We start from the raw sequence: 22,364 nt of genomic DNA, 5'->3' as shown, positions 1-22,364 counted from the left end.
TACACAGGATTGCCTGTGAATGTTGGAATTCTCAAATGATTGTGGCAACGGCCAGTTAAACTCAGCTGGCCTTTATATGATTCATGGGCTTTTGGGTAAAGGAGGGTTAGTTGTTCACAGCCTACGAATTGCTGCCTTTGGGATTTTATGTACATCATCGGTCGGAATCCATATTGAAATGCAGGCGTATATGCTCATGGAAAAGTGCTTCGCGGAACTGAAGAGTACTGAAATTGTTCCTGATAGAAATGCATGCAGTGCGCAGGCATGATTTAAGAAATGAAAATATACTTAATACCAGTTTAAAGGATAAGGCGTAGTGGGTACCAATTTAGTCTTTGTATGCTGTATTCTACCAGGAATAACAGTATTTAAGGGTTATGTTCAATTGTATCATTATTTCCAATAAAACAAATCTTGGAATGATGAGTAGTTCACCATTAGAATTTAAGGTTTTACAAGCAAAGATTTTTTGAGATAGACCACAAACTCTGCTCTGCTTCTCTGATGTAGTGAAGGCACAGGTCATATTACTGTGAGCACAGCACAACGCTTTCTGTGTCTCTGTAGAAAGAACGATGCCTGTGAGGTTGAGCTTCTGAGCATCCTCGCAATAATTCGAATTATTTGACTTTAAAAGGGTTCGCTTCACTTTGTTACCACAGTGCTTTTAAATATGATCTTTAAATCATGTCTAACTGAACACATTCAGTCCCTGTAATCTTGTCAGGGTGAAAGTGCATGGTGGAGTCTTCTTACTTGGGAGAGAAAAAATAAATAAATGGAAAAATGTTTTTTTCCATCCAGTGTAATGGACTTGTTGTTATGGTGACAGATATAAAAGGAGTGTGGCCAGTGATGCATTTGAACTCATCTTGGAGAGATATTCATATTAAGTTTTATAAGTGGGTTTAAAGGGAGTCTTTGGTTGTGTTTAAAGAATAGGTTTCAAGGATACATTTTTAACGGGTCTGTCATTAAATGCCTGTTGCCACTTCCTGTGTTTAACTATCATTGGCATATTCATTTCAGCCTAAGACGATAGATGATAATATATTGGGGGAATCATCAGATGAACAGTCATTACCCTGTGTAAATGTATAATGCAAATGACCTCCATAATTATGATATTGTGTCAAGTTTACTATTGTGGATCTGCTGTTTTCTGGAGGTACTGTTAAAATGATGTTATATGCAAAATACACATCAGATATCAACAGCCATTTATTTAAATGTTAATAATATGCTGAAAAACTTTGTTCCTTAATGAGATGGGGACTTTTTGGCGGATGATGTGGCTGTCAAGGAGGAATGAACACTTTCACAGTTACTTAAAATTCATGTTTATTACATCTAAGTGGGGAAGCAAAATTAAGAGAACTGGAGTTTTTTTTTCTTTTTGGAGTTTGGATCAAAAATGTGATTTTTTTTTTGAAGGAATCAATTGAGATTATATTTTTTATGGAGTGATGTCACTGTGCACATTTGGCATTGATGCATGTGTAATTAGTATATGCATATGAATTACTGGGATGAACATGAAAAGAAAACAGGAAGAGGATTTTCTAAAATAAGTCTTAAGTGTTCTTTTGAATTTAAAAAAGCATGTATGAAGCACAAGACTCACATTTGAGACCTCTGAAAAGCAGGACTTAACTCTTTCTGTTTCTTAACTCCAATCTAATCAAACTCCAGTCCAATCAAAGAAGCTGACATTGTCTGAACTGGGAATATATTCTTTCAGTCAAACTTTTACAGTGCATGGAAAGAATGATAAAGTGAAAGCCCTTTTTCAATAATGTGGCATAACTTTGTGCAGGTAGCACAGTGATCTAATTTTGCTGGCTGATTTAACTCAGGTTCTGGGTTGACTGCTTTTTTTGTTTGTTTTGTTTTGTTTTTTTGTCATGCTCACCCATTTTAGCCATTTATTGTTAGCTGATGCTGGTCTACATGCAGCCAAGCGGTGGGCGGAGTTAACAATCAACACTGCCGTTGACTCATGCCTCTCTGTAGTGGAACAGAGGTATGCATTAACACCCTTGTGGTAAAAGTTCTGCAGAAACAGTGTGATGCTGTGACTGCCACAAAGATAGAAGCACATTATTTCTCTCTTTTTAGCTCAGCCAGTCATTGAAAGAATAAGCTGTATGTAAGACTATGATTTATGTATTTCTGTGTTTTTCAAGGTGTTACTTATATATAATCACAATACACAGTGCCCTCCAAACTGTTTGGCACCCTTAATAAAGATGAAAAGAAATGTCATATTTACCAAGGGTGCCAGTAATTTTAGAGGGCAATGTAGATGGGAAGAAGAGAATAATATTGTAAACCCAAAACAAGATACTAAAATTGCACAAGCACAATAACCACAGTGGAATAATTTTTGGTAGTAGTTTAAAAAACATGCTTATTTGTATTCTTTAGACACCGCATGAAGCATGCACAGTGGCCCCATGTGTCAAAAGTACATAAAAACAGCCCAGTGATGTGCCCTTTATCATACAGGCTTCTTATTGAATAGGCAGTACATTTACAAGAAGCTAAACCTTTGGTGGGTTTCCTTTATGGAAACCTGACCTACTGTTACTGAGAGATTTCAAAGGTTGCTTTCATCTGCCTAAACGGTGAGTAGTTTAGCAAGCGTAGTCCATTTAGAAGTTGACGGATAATTATCTGGCTTCAGTGCTAATTATCTTACTGGAATCTTGCATGAGCTTACTGTATTACCCAGGGAATCCATCAAAAGATATATTAGTGTCATATTAAGTGAAATTACTTGTATATCATAAATGTCCATTCGGGCCACAGTGCACCAGTTCAGCATTACAATACTTGATTTGTTCTGTCCCACAAGACCATCAAATGTGTCTTTAAGGATGTTTTCCTCTCTGACTTCTGTATGTTTTATGGTGATTTTCCATTTACAATTATATAGCATCTTGTATCAATTCCTTGGTTTGGCACACTAATTTGTTGCCTATAATGTGAAGTAAATGTCTATTTTGTATAATGATCCCTTCATTTAAAATGTTGTCCTATCCTACCTATAAATGTGGTTATCAGAATATGCACTGTAAGAACAAAGCTTAGATATAGTTTGCCTTGTTGATTGTTACTTTTTCCATAAATTGATTGCATAATTTCCTGCTTTGCATATGTTGTCTTAGTAAATCGGTTAATGACATCATGCTGCAGTCACATTGACCCCAAATTTTCAGTTCGTTCCTTGGTAAAAATTTTCCATTGGTGCCAATGCCCTCCTAATATGAAGCAGCAAATAAAGACCATAACCATGCTGTTATCTTGAGTGAGTTTTAAGACGTCAATAGCATCAGGAGGATAGGGCTTTTTCCACACCATTGGAAACTTGATTAAAGTGTCTCTGATTACAGAGGAAGGCTTATTGGGTTCATTCATTCATCCATCCATCCATTGTCTTGGTCAGGGTTGTGGGTGTGCTGGAGCCTATCCCAGCGTGCATTGGGCGAGAGGCAGGAATGCATCCAGGGCCGATCGCCAATCTATTGCAGGGCGCTCAGTGGGCCTATGGCCTTGTTTTATCTCTGCCTACATCTGCATGAATCAAACAGATACAGTAAGCCAGCCAGTCAGCCTGAGGCTGCTGCCAGAGACCCGACTAGCACTACCTATTCAGGGCACACTAAAATCCATACAATCAATAGGGGAAATTTGTGGTGTGTACAACTAAAGTTAGAGTACAGAGTAGTGGTTAAAGGCACACTATGCAAGATTTTTTGTTTTAGCCCTGCTATGGTCCTGTGCTTACAATCAAAGAAGTTTTCTCCTCCATCTTCAACTCCCATCCACTCATCCCGAGTACCCCACCTAATGTAGCTAGCTGGATAGCTAGAGGTAATGCTGGTACCTTGAAATGAGCGACCATGAATGACAATAAGAAGGCATATTCAATTATAGCTTAATTTCATTATATTGAGCTTAATAGCTTAATTAATTTCATTATGGTGAACATAATAGTGGTTTTATTGTTGGGGCTTTTATTTAGAGTTCCTTATTGTCATACGCTTTGTAACAGGTAGCATTACTTACAGGTCCAACAGAAAACAAGCCAATTCCGCATTGCTTTTCATCCTCTTGACAAACTTTAGCTGATGTTACCAGGGAAACATGATTTCAAAATGAACTGTAGTTCTTGAATGAGTCCTGTCGACTTGTCTTTTTACTTTGCTGTATCTGAGCTTAATTTGCTAGCGAGTAACAAAAACTCTGAAATCTGATCCCAAACTGCAGGCTGTGTAGCCACACCTACTCCTCACCACACAAACAAGAGCGCCACAGCCAGAAACATCCCAAACTCATTTTAGAATAACAAATACAGGCAAAGGTGCACAGATTCAGTGAAAGTACATAAAGATAGAGATTGCCAGTCCATTATAGATATGCCTTGGCATGGTCATTTTATAATATTTTGAAGGTATAATCCTGTATAGTATGCCTTTAAGGAACCGGGCTTCTTTTAATGTCCCCGTTTGCTTAATCGCCCTGACTGAGCATGCTCAATGTGATTTTCATGCATTGCTTCAGTAACTGTGCAGCTGTTTTAAATGATTAACCTAATGTGAGCAGTGTAAACTCTGTAAGTCATCCCAGATAAACTAATCTATCGCCCAGCTGAAATAATAAATTATTGCATACCTTTTGTCTTAAGCATGGGCATATTTTTCAGGATTAGTGAGAATTTTTTTGAGTAGCAAATGGAGAATGGGATGAGCTGTCATGATTTTACGTTAACTATAGCTTGCTTCTGGTTTTTGGAATATTCGTGTATATTTTGCACAAGGTAAGTGTGGAAAAATGCAGTGTTTTGAATTAGACAGGTCATATTTTTCAGATGAAAGCTGTATGTGTAATTAGATATGACCATTTACCAATCGGCACAATGCTGTGACAGTTTTCAGTTACAGTGTGGCCAGAAGGGGAGAAGGTATTCTCTGGGTTATATATATTCTCTGCCTTCTCTTTGCCATCTTGTCACAGTGCAGTCCTTCCTACAGGGAATTTAAGCCTGAAATTGCCTCACTTTATTCATCTTAATATGTGATCTTGGAAGACTGCCCCCATCTTTAATCTTCTATCCAGCAGGGCCTGAGATGGGGTTTTTCCAGGTTTCTGTCAGCTTCAGAATGATGGACAGTATAATTGTATGCTTACTGAATGCAGAAATCACAAGAAATCAGTTCCTCTACAATGCGAACGGGGCCGTTTGAATCGCCCATGACCCAGGCCTGGTAAATTGGTGTGATAGTCATGTTTAAGTGTTTTGTTACGAGGGCTGCTGTTGACAGAGGTTCATTACAATTTTCTGGGAACAAGCTGTTAGTGGGGGTCACATTCCCATGTCTTTTTTCTTTCTAGACCATCACTGATGTACATTATTTGTGAACAATTGGTTTCAAAAAGCATTGTTGGACATTATTCATTCAGTATGTTCATACTTCAACATATTTTTACTACAGGAAAATGGTGGTTAAAAGAAAATTAAATGGCCAAAGAATCTGGAACATTAATCATTGTTGGACGAAAGATTTAAGTAATTCTACCTTTTTAATCAAGTCCGATGTTGATGCACACACTAATATAGACCTTCAATTAACCAGGTCTGTATTAGAGTGCAATATCATTCCTCAACATTATTTTCATGTTTGTTTTGACCTCTTTTTTGATGTCAACATTTTGCATTGATTTCCTGCTTTTTGTATTCGTAGCCATGATGGTAATATCATTGGCAGATAATATTCAGTCCAGATCCTGGGGTCTGTCCAATTATTCAGGTGTTCCCAGTACTGATCTTAAACTATCCCAGACTTCTTTCCTCACCCTTAACTGCATATTCACATTTTTCCTCTGCACATTTTTCAAAATGATCCCAGATAAGTGTACTCTACCTTCAAGGTCACTATTGTTTTTGTCACTAGTTTGACCGCACAATGCAGTTTTAATGTCTTTGGCACCACCTTTGAATCCCAATATTCAAGCCGAATGCATTTCCACCAAATTCTCAGCTGTGTGTGCATTCGTTCTGTCTTTTTATTTAACCTTTTCTACCTAAATTCAGCCATCCTCAACTTCTTTATAGCACCTGTGATCTCTCGTTGTGTTGTTTGGCTTGTACTATATTTCTCATTAACTGTATCACAGTGTAAGCTTGCCACTGAGCACACTGGTTCTGGCTGCTTCTGGATTCCTTGGCTCCCTCCATGTTAACAATGTTATTAACCCAGGTGTGTCTTTCGGTGCTTTCACTGTTTTCTTCCTGGAGTTGCTCATCTTCTCTAATTAGGCTTTCAAGGCAGTAGGGGTGAAACCATATTTTTAATGTATGATTGTATGTCAAAATGCAGATTTGCTGCATGCAAAGGGTTCATGAAAGCTTTGTATCGAGGAACAACAATCTGCAGTTCACTTCATTCTTAAAATAGCAAAAACAATCATGCTCATGAAGTGTAAAAAGCACAGGTTTTGTACCGGTCTCTGCCTACTGCATGATTTAGAAAGATTCAAAATAGTATAGAAAGTGAGAGGAAGGGTGGGAATATCAAACAGGTGATTAATTCCACAAATCCAATTTGCAAAGGTGGTTGTAACTCCTGTTACAACTACCATTAAAACTTTAAATTGCCATGAAAACCTCTTTCTTTACCATTATCTTCACCTCTTCTGCCTCAAAATCTGTAAAATAATGCTCTTGCTTTAAGGCTGCAAGCCTGCTTATTGCCGCTTGTGGCTATATTTTCACCATCACTTGTCTGTTTCTTTTCAGCTTGGCTACTGTCATAGTGAGGTCGTCGGGCCATTCCCCCATCTCTTTTGTTTTTATCACCATGCTCATTTCTCCTGCTCTATTATCCTGATTGAGCTTGTGCTAGACTGTTGATTTGGTTTGATTCCTTTCATCTTTGTTTGTTAAATTGGAATGCTATTCTTGAGTTTCTTCTTGGAAAATAGATCTTATCACAGTCCTGAAAGCCAGGGCATGTGAAGTGACAAAGTTGAGGTTGATTCTCCACCGCCCACTCACCCCCCATTGTCTTTAGCCTTACACTTATAGAAAGAATAAAATATTCAGATCTTGTTTCCATCTGAACAGCCTCTGTGAATTTGCCATTGTTTTCTTCAGCATTTCGGAACATTATAATGTTGGCACTCTTTATACATGTGACAATGTGTGTAATCACAATAATAAGTATACTAAAGTTATATACTAAAGTATACTAGAGTTCTCTCTGAGGTATTTGATCAAAATGTTGTTAATTTAATATTTGGATTTCCACACTAAAATTCTATGCCCATCTGTAATTGCCATGATTTGGATAAAACAGGTTTTATTCACTTTTTATACAGTTGATTGTTATTGCTTCTCAGTTGCCAAACATAAATGCATAAAATCATGCAGACTCTGATTTGACTTATGTTTGCCCTGCATATTAAACATGGTGTGCTTGTTTGAACTGAGGAAGGATGACTTGTAAATAATTAAAAAATCTTGACATTTAAAACCAGACAGCATTAATATTTCTGTATGCCATTCACTCAAAATAAACCCAGTGCTGTTTTTATATGTTGTTGACTTATGGACAGTTACTTTTTATAAATCAGAAAATGAAATCATAAATCAATTGAATGCATATGGCTCCATCCAATCGATGCATCCTAATTTTACACAATTATATATATATAATCATTCATTCATCATTTCAAATTATAGAGTTTTATCTTTTAATATGGTCTTCCTTTCTACCTAAATCAGTTGGAAAGAGACCAATTTAGTCTGTGAAGTGTTAGCACTAACAGCTTAAGGATTCTACAGTGTTGTCTCATGCCATTTCTCCACCTCATGTAATCATAAATTGGTAGAGCTACCCATAAGTCTGCCTATGAGTAATGCTGGTAAGCCTACTTAAGGATCAACAGAATTGTTAAAGCAAAATATACACTACATGGCCAAAAGTTTGTGGACATTCTAAAATTATGGACATTAATATGGCGTTGGTCCCCCCTTTGCTGCTATAACAGCCTCCACTCCTCTGGGAAGGCTTTCCACTAGATTTTCAGATTGGCTGTGGGGATTCACTTCCATTCAGCCACAAGAGCATTAGTGAGGTTGGGCACTGATGTTGGGCGATAAGGTCTGGTTCATTGTCGGCATTCCAGTTCATCCCAAAGCTGTTTGATGGGGTTGAGGTCAGGGCCCTGTGCAGACCAGTCATAGTGAGTGTTGCAACCGAGGACAGAGGATTTTTAAATGCTACATGCTTCAGCACTCGGCGGTCCCATTCTGTGAGCTTATGTGGCCTACAGCTTCACGGCTGAGCTGATGTTGCTCCTAGGCATTTCCACTTCACAATAATAGCACTTACAGTTGACCGGGGCAGCTGTAGCAGGGTAGAAATTTGACACTGAATTGTTGGAAAGATGGCATCCTATGACAGTGCCAGATTGACAGTCATTAGGCTCTTCAGTAAGACCTATTCTACAGCCAATGTTTGTCTTTGGAGATTTCATGGCTGTATGCTTGATTTTATGCACCTGTTAACAATGGGTGTGGCTGAAGTAGCTGAACACACTAGATAGAAGGGGTGCCCACAAACTTTTGCCAATGTTGTGTATTACTACATGACCTCTGAGTTAATTTTTTGTGCAAAACCTTTCACCAAAAGTTTATGTTTTGATGACTGGAAAGAAGGTTGCAGAAATGTTTCATTTCTTGCTATAATGCTTGATGACTAGTTTTCTTACCTTGCAATAATTATTTATTTGTACCTACTTGTAACAAATTGGCTTCTTAGCTCACTAGCTAGCCATTTACTCCAGCTTCCTTTGGCAATGTAGTGTAGCAGTTAAGGGACATATTCATGATTTATATATATATATTTGAGGGATGACCAGACAGGAGTAAAACCTATGGAAATGTCAGAGTTGATCTGACAGTTCAAAAGAGGAGAACCTCTGAATCTGTTTTCCTAATGAATTTGCCATTCCTAAATAGTTATGCTGCTCCACCTGATTAAGGTGAAGTTGAAAGTAAAACTCAATTTGGTTACTGATAAGACCGCATATGTCGATTGAAGGTGCTAAATTCATATTTTATATTTAGCCATCACCATCACAGTGCATGTCCCTCTGCATTAACCACAACTTAGATAATGACCTAATTAAAATGTCACCCAGAAGAGTTGGTTAGTCACTCACAATCTACTGAGTTAATTAGGTGCCGGTAGCCTGTGAACGTGTCAGCAAACAGTGAATGCTGCAAACTGAAGGGCGCAGCCGTTAACGAGGCTGATGAATGTCGCCAGGGAGCCGCACCCTGTTGTTGTCCGGCAGAGGCTGGGAGAGCGAGGCGGTAGATCGAGGCGCGGGCGTAAATCCATGCGTATTGACCCAGGGAGAAGATGAACAGCTTTGATTATCTGACTTTGCTGTGGTCAAGGTGGACGGAGTAGGGCAGGAACGCGTTACCACCAGTGCAGATGAATGCGTCTTCGATCCCATTGATTGCCATGGATTCATGATTGGGTATTGCGTAGTTTGTGTTCCTCTGTCTCATTTTATTCATCCCCTACATGTTTGTAGAATCCCCACGGCTGTTTTCATATATTGATACCTGGATTACCAGTGAGTTAGCATACTCCTCTTGGCCTCTTGACAAGTACATTCCAAATGTTGTGTCACATGGAGAAAGTGTAGAAACAAATTTAACAAGCGCCTATATCAGCCTTACCAGTGATGCTGATTGGCTCAGCGTGTGCCCTTTCCGCATTCAAAGCTGTTGATCACTTTGAATTGCTGATGTCGCGCAAGATTGATAGTGGGTCTTTCCCATTCTGAAAGAGCGTGGTATCGCATTCCAGCCAGGTAATAAAACTAGCCCTGAAGACAGTGTAGAAAGACTGTTATTTTCTTTGTGAATGGGGGAAAAAAGTGAAAAATTTCAATGGTTCAGAAATGCATATAATGAGTGCATGTTCTTCACCACTGTGTTCTATGAGGTCATTATGAAACTGCCTGTTTAACTTCTTATTTACTGTAAATGTATGTCTATATAAGTGTTGACCTACTGAGACAAAAAACTGAAAATGATTTGGAAATTGTAGGGATATTATATGGTCCCAGACACTGACATGACACCCATATGTAAAAAATAAACCCATACATTTTGTTGCTGTCCCCTGCAAAATGGATTTTCTTATAATGTAGTGTCTCTGTCTCCTCTCCCACAAAAAGTCTGTTTTCAGAAAGATGGTGCTGATGTACCCCTTGATATCCAGCAAGGGTACAGACCAGATGTTTATTATTTGCTCATCCTTTCCCCCGGAGTATCGGCTTCGGTGAAGAAGTCTGTGGAAAGCCGGCGGGGGCTGGGGCATGCAGTATGTCAAAGGGAGTCGCATTAAGGCCGAGGCATGCGGCGTCTAGGGGCCACTGAAACGGAGTGAAAAAGACAATGTGTCACATTCACTGTCTCTGCTTAACTAAAAACCCAATCAATCCATCTGGCTATTTACGTTTCTTTGGGGGGGGGGGTGGGGCCGTCTGGAAGATTTGTTTGTATCCAGTAAATGGCGCTTGCAAAGTGAATACTCGTCAGTGTTCCTCTTGTCCTCCAGAAGAATTAGTGCTTTTCTCCTGAGCTCAACTCGGTGGGGAGATGTAAGGGAGCTGGGACATGAAAATTTGATGGGAAAGGTTGATATCATCTCTGAGATGTCCTGCTGCTCCATCTGTGCTCAGCTCTTTGTTTTAAAGATTGTCATTGCTTGGAAATCCCGGCTGCTGTTTCTGCTTCTCCCATGGGTCACTTAAGACAGGAATTATGCTTCATATATTAAAACTTCACTTTCTTTGTTGAGGGTGGATATCTGTTATTAAATATAGAGGGGAATTATCTGTGGAGGGGGGGGTCTTGTTTGTTTTTTGGCATTGGCACTATACATTTGCATATTAAAAGATATAACTAGGTTGCATCTCTAATGTTCATTGATCCTTTGCATTTGTAAATTTGATTGTTAACCAAAAAAAAAAGTCTTGCTTTGTGTGTGCATATTAAGATTTTAGTGCAGTAATTAGCATCGGTAAAAGGGGAATTACTCTATCAAATATGAAATGCTCTCAACAAAGCGAGCACCTCTTGTCATAATCGCTCAGTTCTACAAAAGCATAATTTCAGCGGCAGTAAATAACTCTTAAAGTTTTGCCGTGGCTCTGGCTCCAGTGTGCTTAATTCTGAATGAAAGCCAAGCGTGTGCATATCTATAGATCCTGATTAACATGCTAATGGAGGTCTCTTCCTTCTCCCGTTAATTGGTCCGCAGAGTGATCGAGCAGCTGGGCGGGAAGCAGCTGGTGATGAACCACATGCACCACGAGGACCAGCAGGTCCGCTACAACGCCCTGCTGGCCGTGCAGAAGCTGATGGTGCACAACTGGTAGGTCCCTCCTGCACCGCCCGCCCTCTTAGAATATTAGCATCTGCCTTTTCTGTCCAGAAAGGGGGCTTATCAAATACTAACTTTCTGCACAGCTGTCCTAAACTCTGGTCTCTTAGAGTCACGGGGTCTTTTTATCTTAGCCAACAAAATGTGGGCTCTGCATGAGCAATACCTACTCAGACTAATGGTTATGACTGCACAGCTGTTCCTGTGTTATTTAGAGCACAGCATGATGGTAAATGAGAGCCACAGGTTTACTGATATACTGCAGTTTTTCATGAATGACATACGGTCATGTAGATTGAGTAATAATTCTTCAAAATAGAGGCTATAATTGTGCGGGTGAATTTTGTGTACCAAAATTGGAATGAGCAGTTGACCTGCTCTCTCCACTCATTGAGTAATGCAGCCGAAATGCATGCACCCATCCCATATAACTGGCTGCAGATCAGTGACTTTTGCATTACAGGTCCCGCAGTACTACAGGAGAGCTAGTGCCAATCTAAGGATAGATGTGTGTAGTACTTTGCTGGGTGAAGTATTCACTGTATCCCTGACTGTATAAAGTCAGCTCTGTCCTTTGCTGCAGACTCGCAGTCATAGCTGGCTAGTAAAAGTCAGATAAACTTTTGACATCTAGGCTGTAGCAACCAACCTGCGCTCATGGAAAACACCTTTTACAACTGAACCACTCTGTTGCCCCTTCTCTGCGACGTTAAGGGAGAAATGTGAACAGGAGTCTATCTCAGTGGAGCTTGTGTTTGGTGTATTGAATACAACACGCAAAAACAAGTCGCTCTGGATAAGAGCGTCTGCTAAATGCCTGTAATGTAACAAGAAAGAAAAGTAAGATAACAAAAGACCTTATATGAATTTTTACAGGACAATGTGATCCTTTAAAGACTGTACAAGACATTGAGATTGAGAAATCTGTCATTTTCTGTTGTCGAACAAATGCTAGCTGACACTTCTCTGCAGGCTTGAAAATAGGTAAGGAAGTATCATCTCTGGAATCTATTACAGTATGTGTATGGGTAATTGTGACTTTGGAAAGCACAACATGGAATGGGAGCCCGGATCCTGGCACGGGAGTTTCCACACATAATCAGTCACTGCGACTGCTCGAGGCACTAAGGGTCAGAGCGCTAATGGGGCGTATCGGAGTGACGAATGAGCGGCCACAGCTACGGCGCCTCCCTCTGGTGGAAGATCAGGTGGCCTTCAGTGGACAGCGAGGAGTGTGCGTGCATGCGTGCCTGCTTTATGTGTCTGGTTGGTCTGCACCAACCTGCTGTTTAACAGCAGCAGTGGCATCGACATCCCAGAAATGGAACACACACATCTGCAGACATTTGTCGTGTCAGTGCTATTACCTCTGTGCTGACAGAAGCAATTTTTATATACCAGAGTCAGTGTAGCAATATAATGTGGCGAACATTTGGCTCAACCGTATAACTGGATTCATATGTTTAAAAAAAAAAAAGAAAAAAAAACCTTGAAAAAACTGTTCAATCTTATTCTCATCAACTGTATGTCCAATTGATGTCATGTTTTGACATTGCACCTTTGGGTCCTTGTTAAACTGTAAAATGAAGGTTTGTGTTTTAAAAAACAAGCCTACCATGAGCAGATTCACACAGTAAAGTGTCCAGTGTTCATTGAACTCCGACAGAGTACATGAGTCCAATGAACATTTTACTGTGCATAGATATTTATTTTAATTTATAATTCTAAATATTGGTCTCATGCCAATATCAAAGTTTTCTCTTGATTTTTCACAAAAAACATTTTATAAAGCACCCTACATGCATACACATTCTATTAATAGCATATTTGTGCCATTAATCTTGACTGTTTTCCACCTTATGTGCTGCATATAAACAGGCAGATATTTCATTTATTTATTTTTTTGAAAGCTGTTTGTTTTGTATTCTGCTCCTATTGTTTAAGCCCTGCTGAAAAGCCTCAAAGTATTACTGGAAAGCTAAGTGTTTATAGAACTCCGTTGTAGTTGTAATCTTGTTTACTGCTTTTAAAGACACATCTTCCCTTTCTGAATTATTAGTGGATGAGAAATCATAAAAATACCCAGAATACAAAAATGTTGCTTTTTTGGCTTGGAATTGATTTAACTTTATTGGGAAAGCAGTAAAACATTTTAGTAGTTTGCCCTAGTTGATTTATGCAATATCTGAGAAGCTCACCTATCCCTCATAATGGCTACAGTTAGAGCAGGTATCCTGTGAGTTATTTTGTTTACAATTTTCTGTTGCCAAGCTTGCTGCACTTTTGTTGGTATCAAAATGAGTTCCTCAGGGAGCTGATAATTGGAAAAAAGTAGGGTTGGGTAGTCTGTGTTTGATATATTGACTGTTTGTTCAAAGATTGTATGTGAATATTCGCTTCTCACTGTCAAATAAACAACCTCTTACCGTACACAGAGAGGGAACCATCTTCACTTAAACAAAACCAAAGGGTTTAGTCTGGAACAACCATGTTTTGATGAGCTTGAATTTCAAATGAAAACTTTTATGGGAAAACAACAATTTGAGTGATACAGTACAGTGCATATCCAGGGGTTTCATTTACATCCCCCAGCCCACCCAGTGGAAGTTTCTTGTTGGCATCATGTACATGCAGTTAGAATCTGATGTTTTATAGCCACTTCTTTTCCTGCTGTTCAGATTCCTTGTCGTATGTGACCAATAGGGGTGGTGCAGTGGGTAGCAAGTGAGTTTCTGTGTGGAGTTTGCTTGTTCAATGCATGCTGGGATATGCTCCAGCACCCCTTGTGACCCTGACCAGGATAAGTGGGTATAGATAATGAATTGATCGTTGTGACACATACCCAATGTATGTCTTTAGACTGTGTTTACATTCTGAAGTGATGCATACATGCAAATTAACAGGTAACCTACACTTGCCCTATTTATAAATAATCTAGCAGTAGACAGCATCAACCAAATGACAAACATTGTTATATTAGCATTAGGACCCAGGCAGACCCAGAAGAACTTGACTTGGAGAGTCTCCGAGCATTATTGCCAGTGCAATTGCATTGAAATTCACATGGTGAGATATGGGTTATTGGGTATGTAAACGGTGTCTTGAGATGTGTGCGCAGCTTAATAGCACATTGAAAAAGTATCAGTACTCATGCTCCTTGCAGTGAATTAAAACTTGCTCCGTGTTGGATTTTGTGCATTTTGTGCTGATGTGCACAGTGTATTCATAAGCACCTTGGATGAGCTTTACGTCTGGTCACTCTCTTAGTGAGGAAACACGTTCTTAAAATACATTTCTTTGTATGTTTTAAAATGTTGCAGTCGCATGCAAGCGTTTCTCACACTGCCATTCTACCTACTGTACTTACTTTACAGCAGTCAACTGAAGGCAAAGCAGGTGGAATCAGGCCACCACCTTGTATGGCCTATGTTGCATTTAGCATTTATAAATAAGATCACTATCTCCTGAGGAGTAGTTTGTGAGAAAAACATGTGTTCAGGGAAGCTGCATGAGGTCTATTTTTCCATGTACCCATAATTTAAAGTTTGCTTATCATCTGTTCTTTGGTGTTGTATATTGATATTGTCCATTTAACAGCGCTGTAATTCCAACACTTTTCGCCAGATGTGGATGTAAATACACTCAATTAAAGCGGACAGTGTGCCTTTTAACCTCACGCTCACTTTCATTCGCAAGTCTAACGTACGGAGCCAAAACAACAAAAATTGTGTCACTGTCCAAATACTTATGGACTGCCTTGTATAGTATTATGTCTTGCAGTGTATGGACTATTTCCTACTACAAGTCAGCTTTGATTGTAAAGAGTGAATAGCCACCCATGTGGTGAAAGAAAGAGGGAAATGGTAGCTGTGATTGCTGGTGAAAATGAAAGCTGCATTGTCTTCCTGTGAAAAAACCTCACAGACGAGTAGCTTGGAAACAGCGTGTGCCTGCATAACCTACAGAACTCAAGGCTGTTTTTCTGCTCCTTCTAAAAGCAGAAAATGGAGCAGTTAGTGTTGGTCAGTCCGGAGGGTGGTAAAAAGAGGCTGGTGCTCAACTCCAGGCGCAAAACCTTGTTTAAACTGCATCCCCATACCTGCATCTTTCCCGGGATCTAGGTAGCTTTTTGGACCGAAATGCACTTCATTTTTGTCTTTTTTTGTTTTTGTTTTTGTTTTTTTCTCATGAGCAAAAATTTGTTCAATTTGGTAACCGTGGTCGTAACCCAGTTTTGTTTTTCACTTCAGATTTGGGTACATTTCCTAATCATCTGTGATGTGTGTAAGACTACAAAGTAAATCTAATTTAATTTTGTCGTCTGATTTAACTAACTTTTGAACATGCAGGTTGGGGAAACTTTTGATTTACAATTTTTGTTCCGCTTCTGTTCTTCTCCTCCCAAAGCCATATTGCAGCCGTTAGTAATTTATGATTTCTAATTCGTTTTTATGAAAGTTTTGGGTAGTTTTTTTGGAACCTGGACATGACCATGCATTTTTAGACTTATGGAAACAGTCCATGGAAGACCACCTGGAATAACAGATTTTCTGAGCTGAAATTACTTTGCTAAGTGAGTCAGGACTCAGGATTAATGTGGTTATCGCAATGAATGCCAGAGAAGGGTTTACTTAAGGCCAGGTGCATTGTACAGGTGTGTCTGTTCATCCCTCCAACCGCACAAATTGGCAAGATGGTATTTCATTCCACATGTCCTCAATGCAGTGTGAAAGCAAAGTTTTCATAATATTAACCATCCCACTATTTTCTGGTGCATATAAACCTGGAAATGACATGAATTCCTCATTTTGCTTGATGTCTGATAAATGTCATTGTATCTGAGGATACAAACATGTATTACATATAAAGCTATATATCCAAGCAAAATAACCTCTGTTACCATAGCTGTTAACTTGCATGGTAGCCATTTAAAATGAATAGTAATGTTCTTATGGAAGTATACTGTACCTAAATCAGTATTTAATAATATCATTATCACATTGGAAATGTAATTTAACAGGTCTTCTTTTTTTCTCACTCTTCGTTTTCTTACCACATTCTCAGTGGTTACTTGCCAAACCTGTAAATTCTGAATTGATATTGGCAATATCTGTAGTGTTTAGGTTTAATACAATTGTGTATGTTTTCTATAATAAGGCAGAAATTGGCACGGCATACAGTTTATTACTGTGCCGAGCATGAGCTTCATCATAAAACATCTAGGCTTTCAGCAAGCTTGAGTGAAAATTGTTTTGCATCAGAGCTACTGTGCTACCGTTTGCAACACCTGCAATATACAAAAAACTCGTTGAAGGCTAGAGGTGGCTATCATAGCTGTATGAGACGATGTGCTGTAGCACATAGTAAACTACAATGACTGTGCCCTCACGGAGAGAACAACACATTCTCATTATTTGATAGAACTTCTCTGCTCCCTACAGTACCCTGGCTGCCACTCTTCCTTACTATATCATTTGCCTCAAGGATTTTCAAATTTATTGTTCTCCATTGGACTACCTACTCTCAAATTATATTGGCACAAATTATATTTATGATCTGGTCGGCATCAGCAAAAATCCATTTCTGTGAAAGTGCAGCAGCAAGCCCAGTTCCTCTAACGGGAACACTGTGGCCCAAGTCACTGATTTATATTTTCACTTTTAAGCCGAATGTTTATTATTCAGAGCCGTTACGCCCACCGTCTCTCTAGTTTTGAGCTCGATATCCTAATCGCTGTTAAGTTCGTGCTGCTGTTCGGTTGTTCATAGTATTGCTTTCAGAAAAGTTTCAGACAGTAACTTCTTGATGAGAAATGCATATGTTTTTTCCCCGTATTTTCTGCAGCCTATTGCATCTACAGTTTGGTTCTGAGCGAATAGCACTTCGCATCAGCAGAGGGATCTCCAGTGATATTTAACTGTTACCCGCTGTCCTGTTGACAGGGGATTATTTCCTTACTTGGGCTGTCCAATTTTTCCCTCCGTTAAAAAAAAAAATATCATGCAGCATCGGTGTGGGAAATGAAGGGATAGCATCTAGTCGTTTCTTAATAATTGATCTTTCTGTCAACATTGGAGGTAAAAAATTTTCTTCCTCGTTTCAGGCTGAGAGAAGGTCAATACACCATCTTAAAGCTGCTAAGGCTTTTCATCCATGCCTGAACTTTCCATTACGGTTTGAGCACGGATTACTTTAGCAGTGTGATTCTGTCATTCACCATTTCATCTGATATGGACATGGTGCTAATGAGAGGTTTTAAAGTGCTGTGCTACCCCTTCCCTACTTTTTTTACGGTTCGAATGTGTGTTCGTTCTGGTTGAATTAGTTTCACATTTAAACGTGACATGCTTCATGTAGAAACTCTGTATTCATTTTTTTCTTTTAAATCTGAAGATATTGTGGTTGGTGATACATAGAGCTTTTAGCTTTTGGAACATATACTGTAATTGCAGTGCATAATGAGTCTCCTCAGTTATGTGCTTTTTCAGTTGATACCCCACTACGTTAGGCACCTTTCAGTTTCAGTACGCATATTGTAAATACCAATCCCTTCATGGCAGCTTCGGCAAATTGTGCAACATTAATGGGATTTTCATGCATGACTTGTGAATTGTTCTCTGAGCAAAAAGATAACGGATGTAGGCCGGCAAGAAATTAAATATCAATGACTCTCCCGTGTTTATATTGCTGAATAATGAATCAAATGAAATCAGCCGCAGAACAGTACACGTGCTGGGTTACTGCTATTGGCAGTTTCGCTTTTACAGCCGGCCTTGTTAATGTACCCTCCAGTATTTATTAGCAGGTTGAAAGGGGCTTGTAATGATGAATGTTGACTCACACTGATACAAAAGTAACTGCTTATTTATGATATCGATTCATATTGATATCCAAAAAAGCCTTATTGCCTATGGAAATAGTGTCTCTTTAACACTCAGTGGCAGTGTTATAAAACTCAAAAGAGGGAAAAAAAAACAGTTGCAGTGTTTCTTATATTAATGAACATTCATTTCAAAGATCTCCTGAATTGAAAATAATGACCTTTTCCTTGTATGGGGTCTATTGATATTTCATAATGAGTGCATGCCAGGGGTTGGGATGTAGAGGAGCGCATGCGCTGTCCTCAGATGAACTATGATGTTGTCCTCAGTTTGTAAAGCAGCTGAAGTCTGGAACTGTGGTTTTATTTGCTCCTGTTGACATGTCCTCCCTCCTCTTGCTGCACAGTGAGGCTAATCACTGCTTTTTGGTTCGCTGAATTTGCCGAGCACAGACGGTGGTGGATCTCGGCAACCTGCCACGGTTCAAAAGGTGGCGCCGTGGATTCATCCAAGGGATGAATTGCTGACCTATCTGTTGGCCCTGTAACATTACCTCAACAGCACTTCACACAACAACGCGCTTGTGTGTATGCGTGCCTGTCTGTACACGTGCGTGCATGGGTGGGTGTGTCTGTGCATGCATGGGTTCTGCAATTACTGATTGAAGTATGAAAAATTATCACGCAATCAGGAATGTTTCCAGATAACTCAAGTGGAGATGCAAAATTTTCATTTAGCTCTTCAGGCTATCTGCATTATGTTGCAAACTGGCACTCAGGCCATTAATTGCAAGGGAGTAGGGAGGAACATTGCTAAAAGGCTTCCAGATCATGTCTTTCATGACGCACATGATCCACTCTACGTACGACTGCTATGTACACACAAATCAAATTACCATTTGAAAGCAGTACTAGTTAGGATTCTGTGTGGCTAAAAGCTTTCCATGCGTAAGTTTGCAATCGATTGCTTAATGGACAAATTATTTTTACTGTACATTCGAAAATACTCTCCTAGATTTGAGGAAACAAATAACCAAGAACATGCCTAGTATGGACGAACAAAAATAACAAAATTAAAAACTATTAATGGCATAGCATTCATGATCTGTCATGAATATGGCTCAATTTCAATTTCAGGGTAAATATAGTTTTGATACTTTTAAACATAAGATGACAAGGTAGCACTGGAGTTTTACGTTGTTCTGAGGCTCGTCAGCATGTCACATGTCACCCGTCACACAATCACATCCGCTGCTTTTGTACAGTAGCTACTAGCTAACGTATTCGGTTTCACCTGATTTTACTCAATGTCTTTGCTTTCATGGTCTGTATGCCTTAATGTCAAATTCAGAGGAAAAATTTAGTCTAAATTTAGTCTTAGTTATTTCTCTAAACTCCCCTACGCTAATGCTTATAGCCTAGTGGCAAGAGATAGCCAGAGATTTGAGACTGGGTAATATAGCTGAAAGTGCTAGTTCAGTTTATTTACTCTTTCTTGTGGATGCTTTGTCAGTTTGCTCCAGTTAGCTGTGTAACAGAGGTTGCCCCTAGTGTTCAGCTATCTGGAGGAAGTAGCTCATTGCATGAATGTTTTGCTCCAAAATCCATATCACGGCAGATCGGTTGGACTCTCTCACATACTCCCTGTGGAAGCTGTAGAGAGTTATTTATTTGCTGTTTTGTCTGTCCGTGACATTGCAACTCTTTTTTGGGGTCGGTGAGAGAATAGTTCATCGTGAAATCTTTCCGCACTTGCCTACGCCAGCATCTGTCTCTGTGCTTGATTGCTATGTCTGAATGTAAAAGGGAAGCCCCCTCATTATTATATGGACAAAGAAGTAAGGAAATGAGTAAATATAGAAATAAATGAATAAAAAATAAATGAATCAAGAAATAAATACATTTGGAAATTAATAAATACAGAAATAAATATATACAGAAATACCCATTTATGTCAGATTTTATCAATTAATTTATCTCTGTGTACTCATTTTTTTTTTGTTTACATTTTTCTTGCGTTTATATTTAATAATCTGTTTATTTATTTTTGTCCTCCATAATCTAATACTTGGCCTCTTTCAATAAAAAACTTGTTTCCCCAAACCTTTGAACATTGTAGAACATTATAATTTGTCTACCCACACATTCAAGTCCCTCAGTACTAGAGTTAGTAGTAGTAGTATGGTTAGTATTGTTTGTGGTATTCATAGTAGTAGTAAGTATTGCTCTGGTTGTATGTCACATCTAAACACCCTTATTATGCATGCCTTAAAACGCTGGAGAACAGAGTAAATTGGATTTAGTGACAAAGTGTCAAATGACTGTAAGGTAATCTATCAGCGCAGATGCTAATCTGGGCATGCGAGTGAGCGAAGGGATGGCTGTGTGGCCATAAAGAGCAGGATGGATAATGCAGTGGTAAGCAACTGTATGGGGGGGGGGGGTTGAGAGAGGGAGGGCGAGCAGAGCTCTGCATCAGCTGAAGCAGACGCAGGCAATAAGAAGGAAGGCCGGCCTGGACAGAACCGCATTGCTCAAGGCCAAAGACCGAACAGGGAACTAAGAATGGCGTGTTAGAAAAGTGTCATTTACTGCATTTTTTTTTCCAATGAGAGGTGTCTGAAACGTACACCGAGATCTAGGAGGAAGTGTGAAGGTCAGGAAAAGGGAAATTGGAGAAATAACAGTGCATCGTGCACATGGAAAATGTAGACGAAGCTGCAGGGAACTAACGGGAGGTCTCAAAGCCCAAGCAAGCTCTGTGAGCTGTGAGCTGGTGGTGAGGTCGGAGGAACATTCTAGAAATCTGACAGGTGTAGCAGTTGAGGGCAGAAGAGCAGCAGAGAGGGGGTACTGTGCTAGCAGGTTCTTGAATCAGCAAGAGCAGGTGGAAGAATTGAGTGAGCTGAGTATCAAAAGCAGAAGAGAGAGAGATCAAAGTTTAATACAGGGAGGGGAGTGTTTTTCTCCAATCAAGAAGAAAGCTTGGCCTGTAGGGAATTGCCAGAAATGCTGGGAAAGGGCAATGAAGCTCAGTATGTGGTGGCTGATGCCTTCAGGGCTGTCAGTGAGGGAGGTACGGAGACAGGGTGGTAGATTATAAGCTCAAGTAGATTATGTTTCATATTGCAGGAAATGGCATTTTCCATTTTGAATTGAGTCCGCATTGTGTGTATATGATTACTACACAGGAGATGCCTCAAGCAAACACCTTCGAGGGACAGTAGTGTATAAAAGAGTGCGTGTTTGCGCATGCATGAATAGTGGATTTTCTTTCCCACATCACATTTACAATGTTTTCTTTTCCAACGCAGGGAGTACCTTGGCAAGCAGCTGCAGTCATCAGAGCAGCCCCCAGCCGTTGCTGCCAGGAGCTGAGCTTCGTGTTTGCGGACAGAAGGAACCTGCAGTCTGAGTCACCCTATGCCAATTGCATTTTCCCCTAGAATTAATATGTAGATCCTGAGGCTTAGTCACTTGTTGTCTGATGGTAGAACCTGCTCGGTTATCCGATCCTCAATCGTCATTTGTCCCTAAATGTCAGTGATAGTTGCTGTGCACATATTTATGTCTTTAATGACTGAAAAAGTAGGCATTCCAATAAAATTATTCCACTAACTTATTCCTAATGAGTGGCTCATTCTTTTCATCAAGTGTGTCTTGGTATATGTGCTCCAGATATAAATACACTTTTTGTTGTTAGCTTGCTCCTGTCAAGACCCCGGGTTCCGTTCTACGGTTTTCTGAAAGTGTTGCTTCCCAGCACTTGGTGAGAACTGTTATGCAAAGAAATTGTTGTCAGTGACAAGCTCACTGCAGAGTTATGAGCAACCGTCTTGGATGAGCTATGGTTCTTTATATTTGTAAATGGTCTCGGGGTTTATTGGTTGGTTTTATTGTCGCTGTTTTGTTTATGGTAGCATAACCCACAAAGAATATTCGCAGTAATTCCACACTGCGCTGAAATTAATGAGCACACTACAGCCACAGCGCTAAGGGTACTTCACAAATGTTTCAGCCGTCATCTGGCGTATGTTTATTTATTTATTTATTTTTATTATGTG

The 22,364-nt window shown here is 39.6% G+C and overlaps 1 protein-coding gene across 6 annotated transcripts in view; it reads left to right on the top strand.

Annotated features, from left to right (window-relative positions):
- LOC135253525 (V-type proton ATPase subunit H) overlaps nucleotides 1-21,922 on the top strand; it is a 58,867-nt gene extending 36,945 nt beyond the window's left edge. For 4 of the 6 annotated variants that reach the window (XM_064332904.1, XM_064332902.1, XM_064332903.1 and 1 more), the window contains 2 exons: nucleotides 11,358-11,471; nucleotides 21,615-21,922. In XM_064332904.1, coding sequence (XP_064188974.1) covers nucleotides 11,358-11,471; nucleotides 21,615-21,678 — 178 coding nt within the window. In that variant the 3' untranslated portion in view covers nucleotides 21,679-21,922. Of the gene's footprint in view, nucleotides 1-11,357; nucleotides 11,476-21,614 lie in introns of those variants that run through there. The other 2 variants (XM_064332906.1, XM_064332905.1) reach the window with 1 other exon arrangement.
- The last annotated feature ends 442 nt before the right edge of the window (nucleotides 21,923-22,364 follow it).

Source organism: Anguilla rostrata, chromosome 4 (genome assembly GCF_018555375.3).
Source record: "Anguilla rostrata isolate EN2019 chromosome 4, ASM1855537v3, whole genome shotgun sequence".
Lineage (NCBI taxonomy): Eukaryota > Metazoa > Chordata > Actinopteri > Anguilliformes > Anguillidae > Anguilla > Anguilla rostrata.
This window is presented reverse-complemented; position numbering and strand designations above follow the sequence as displayed.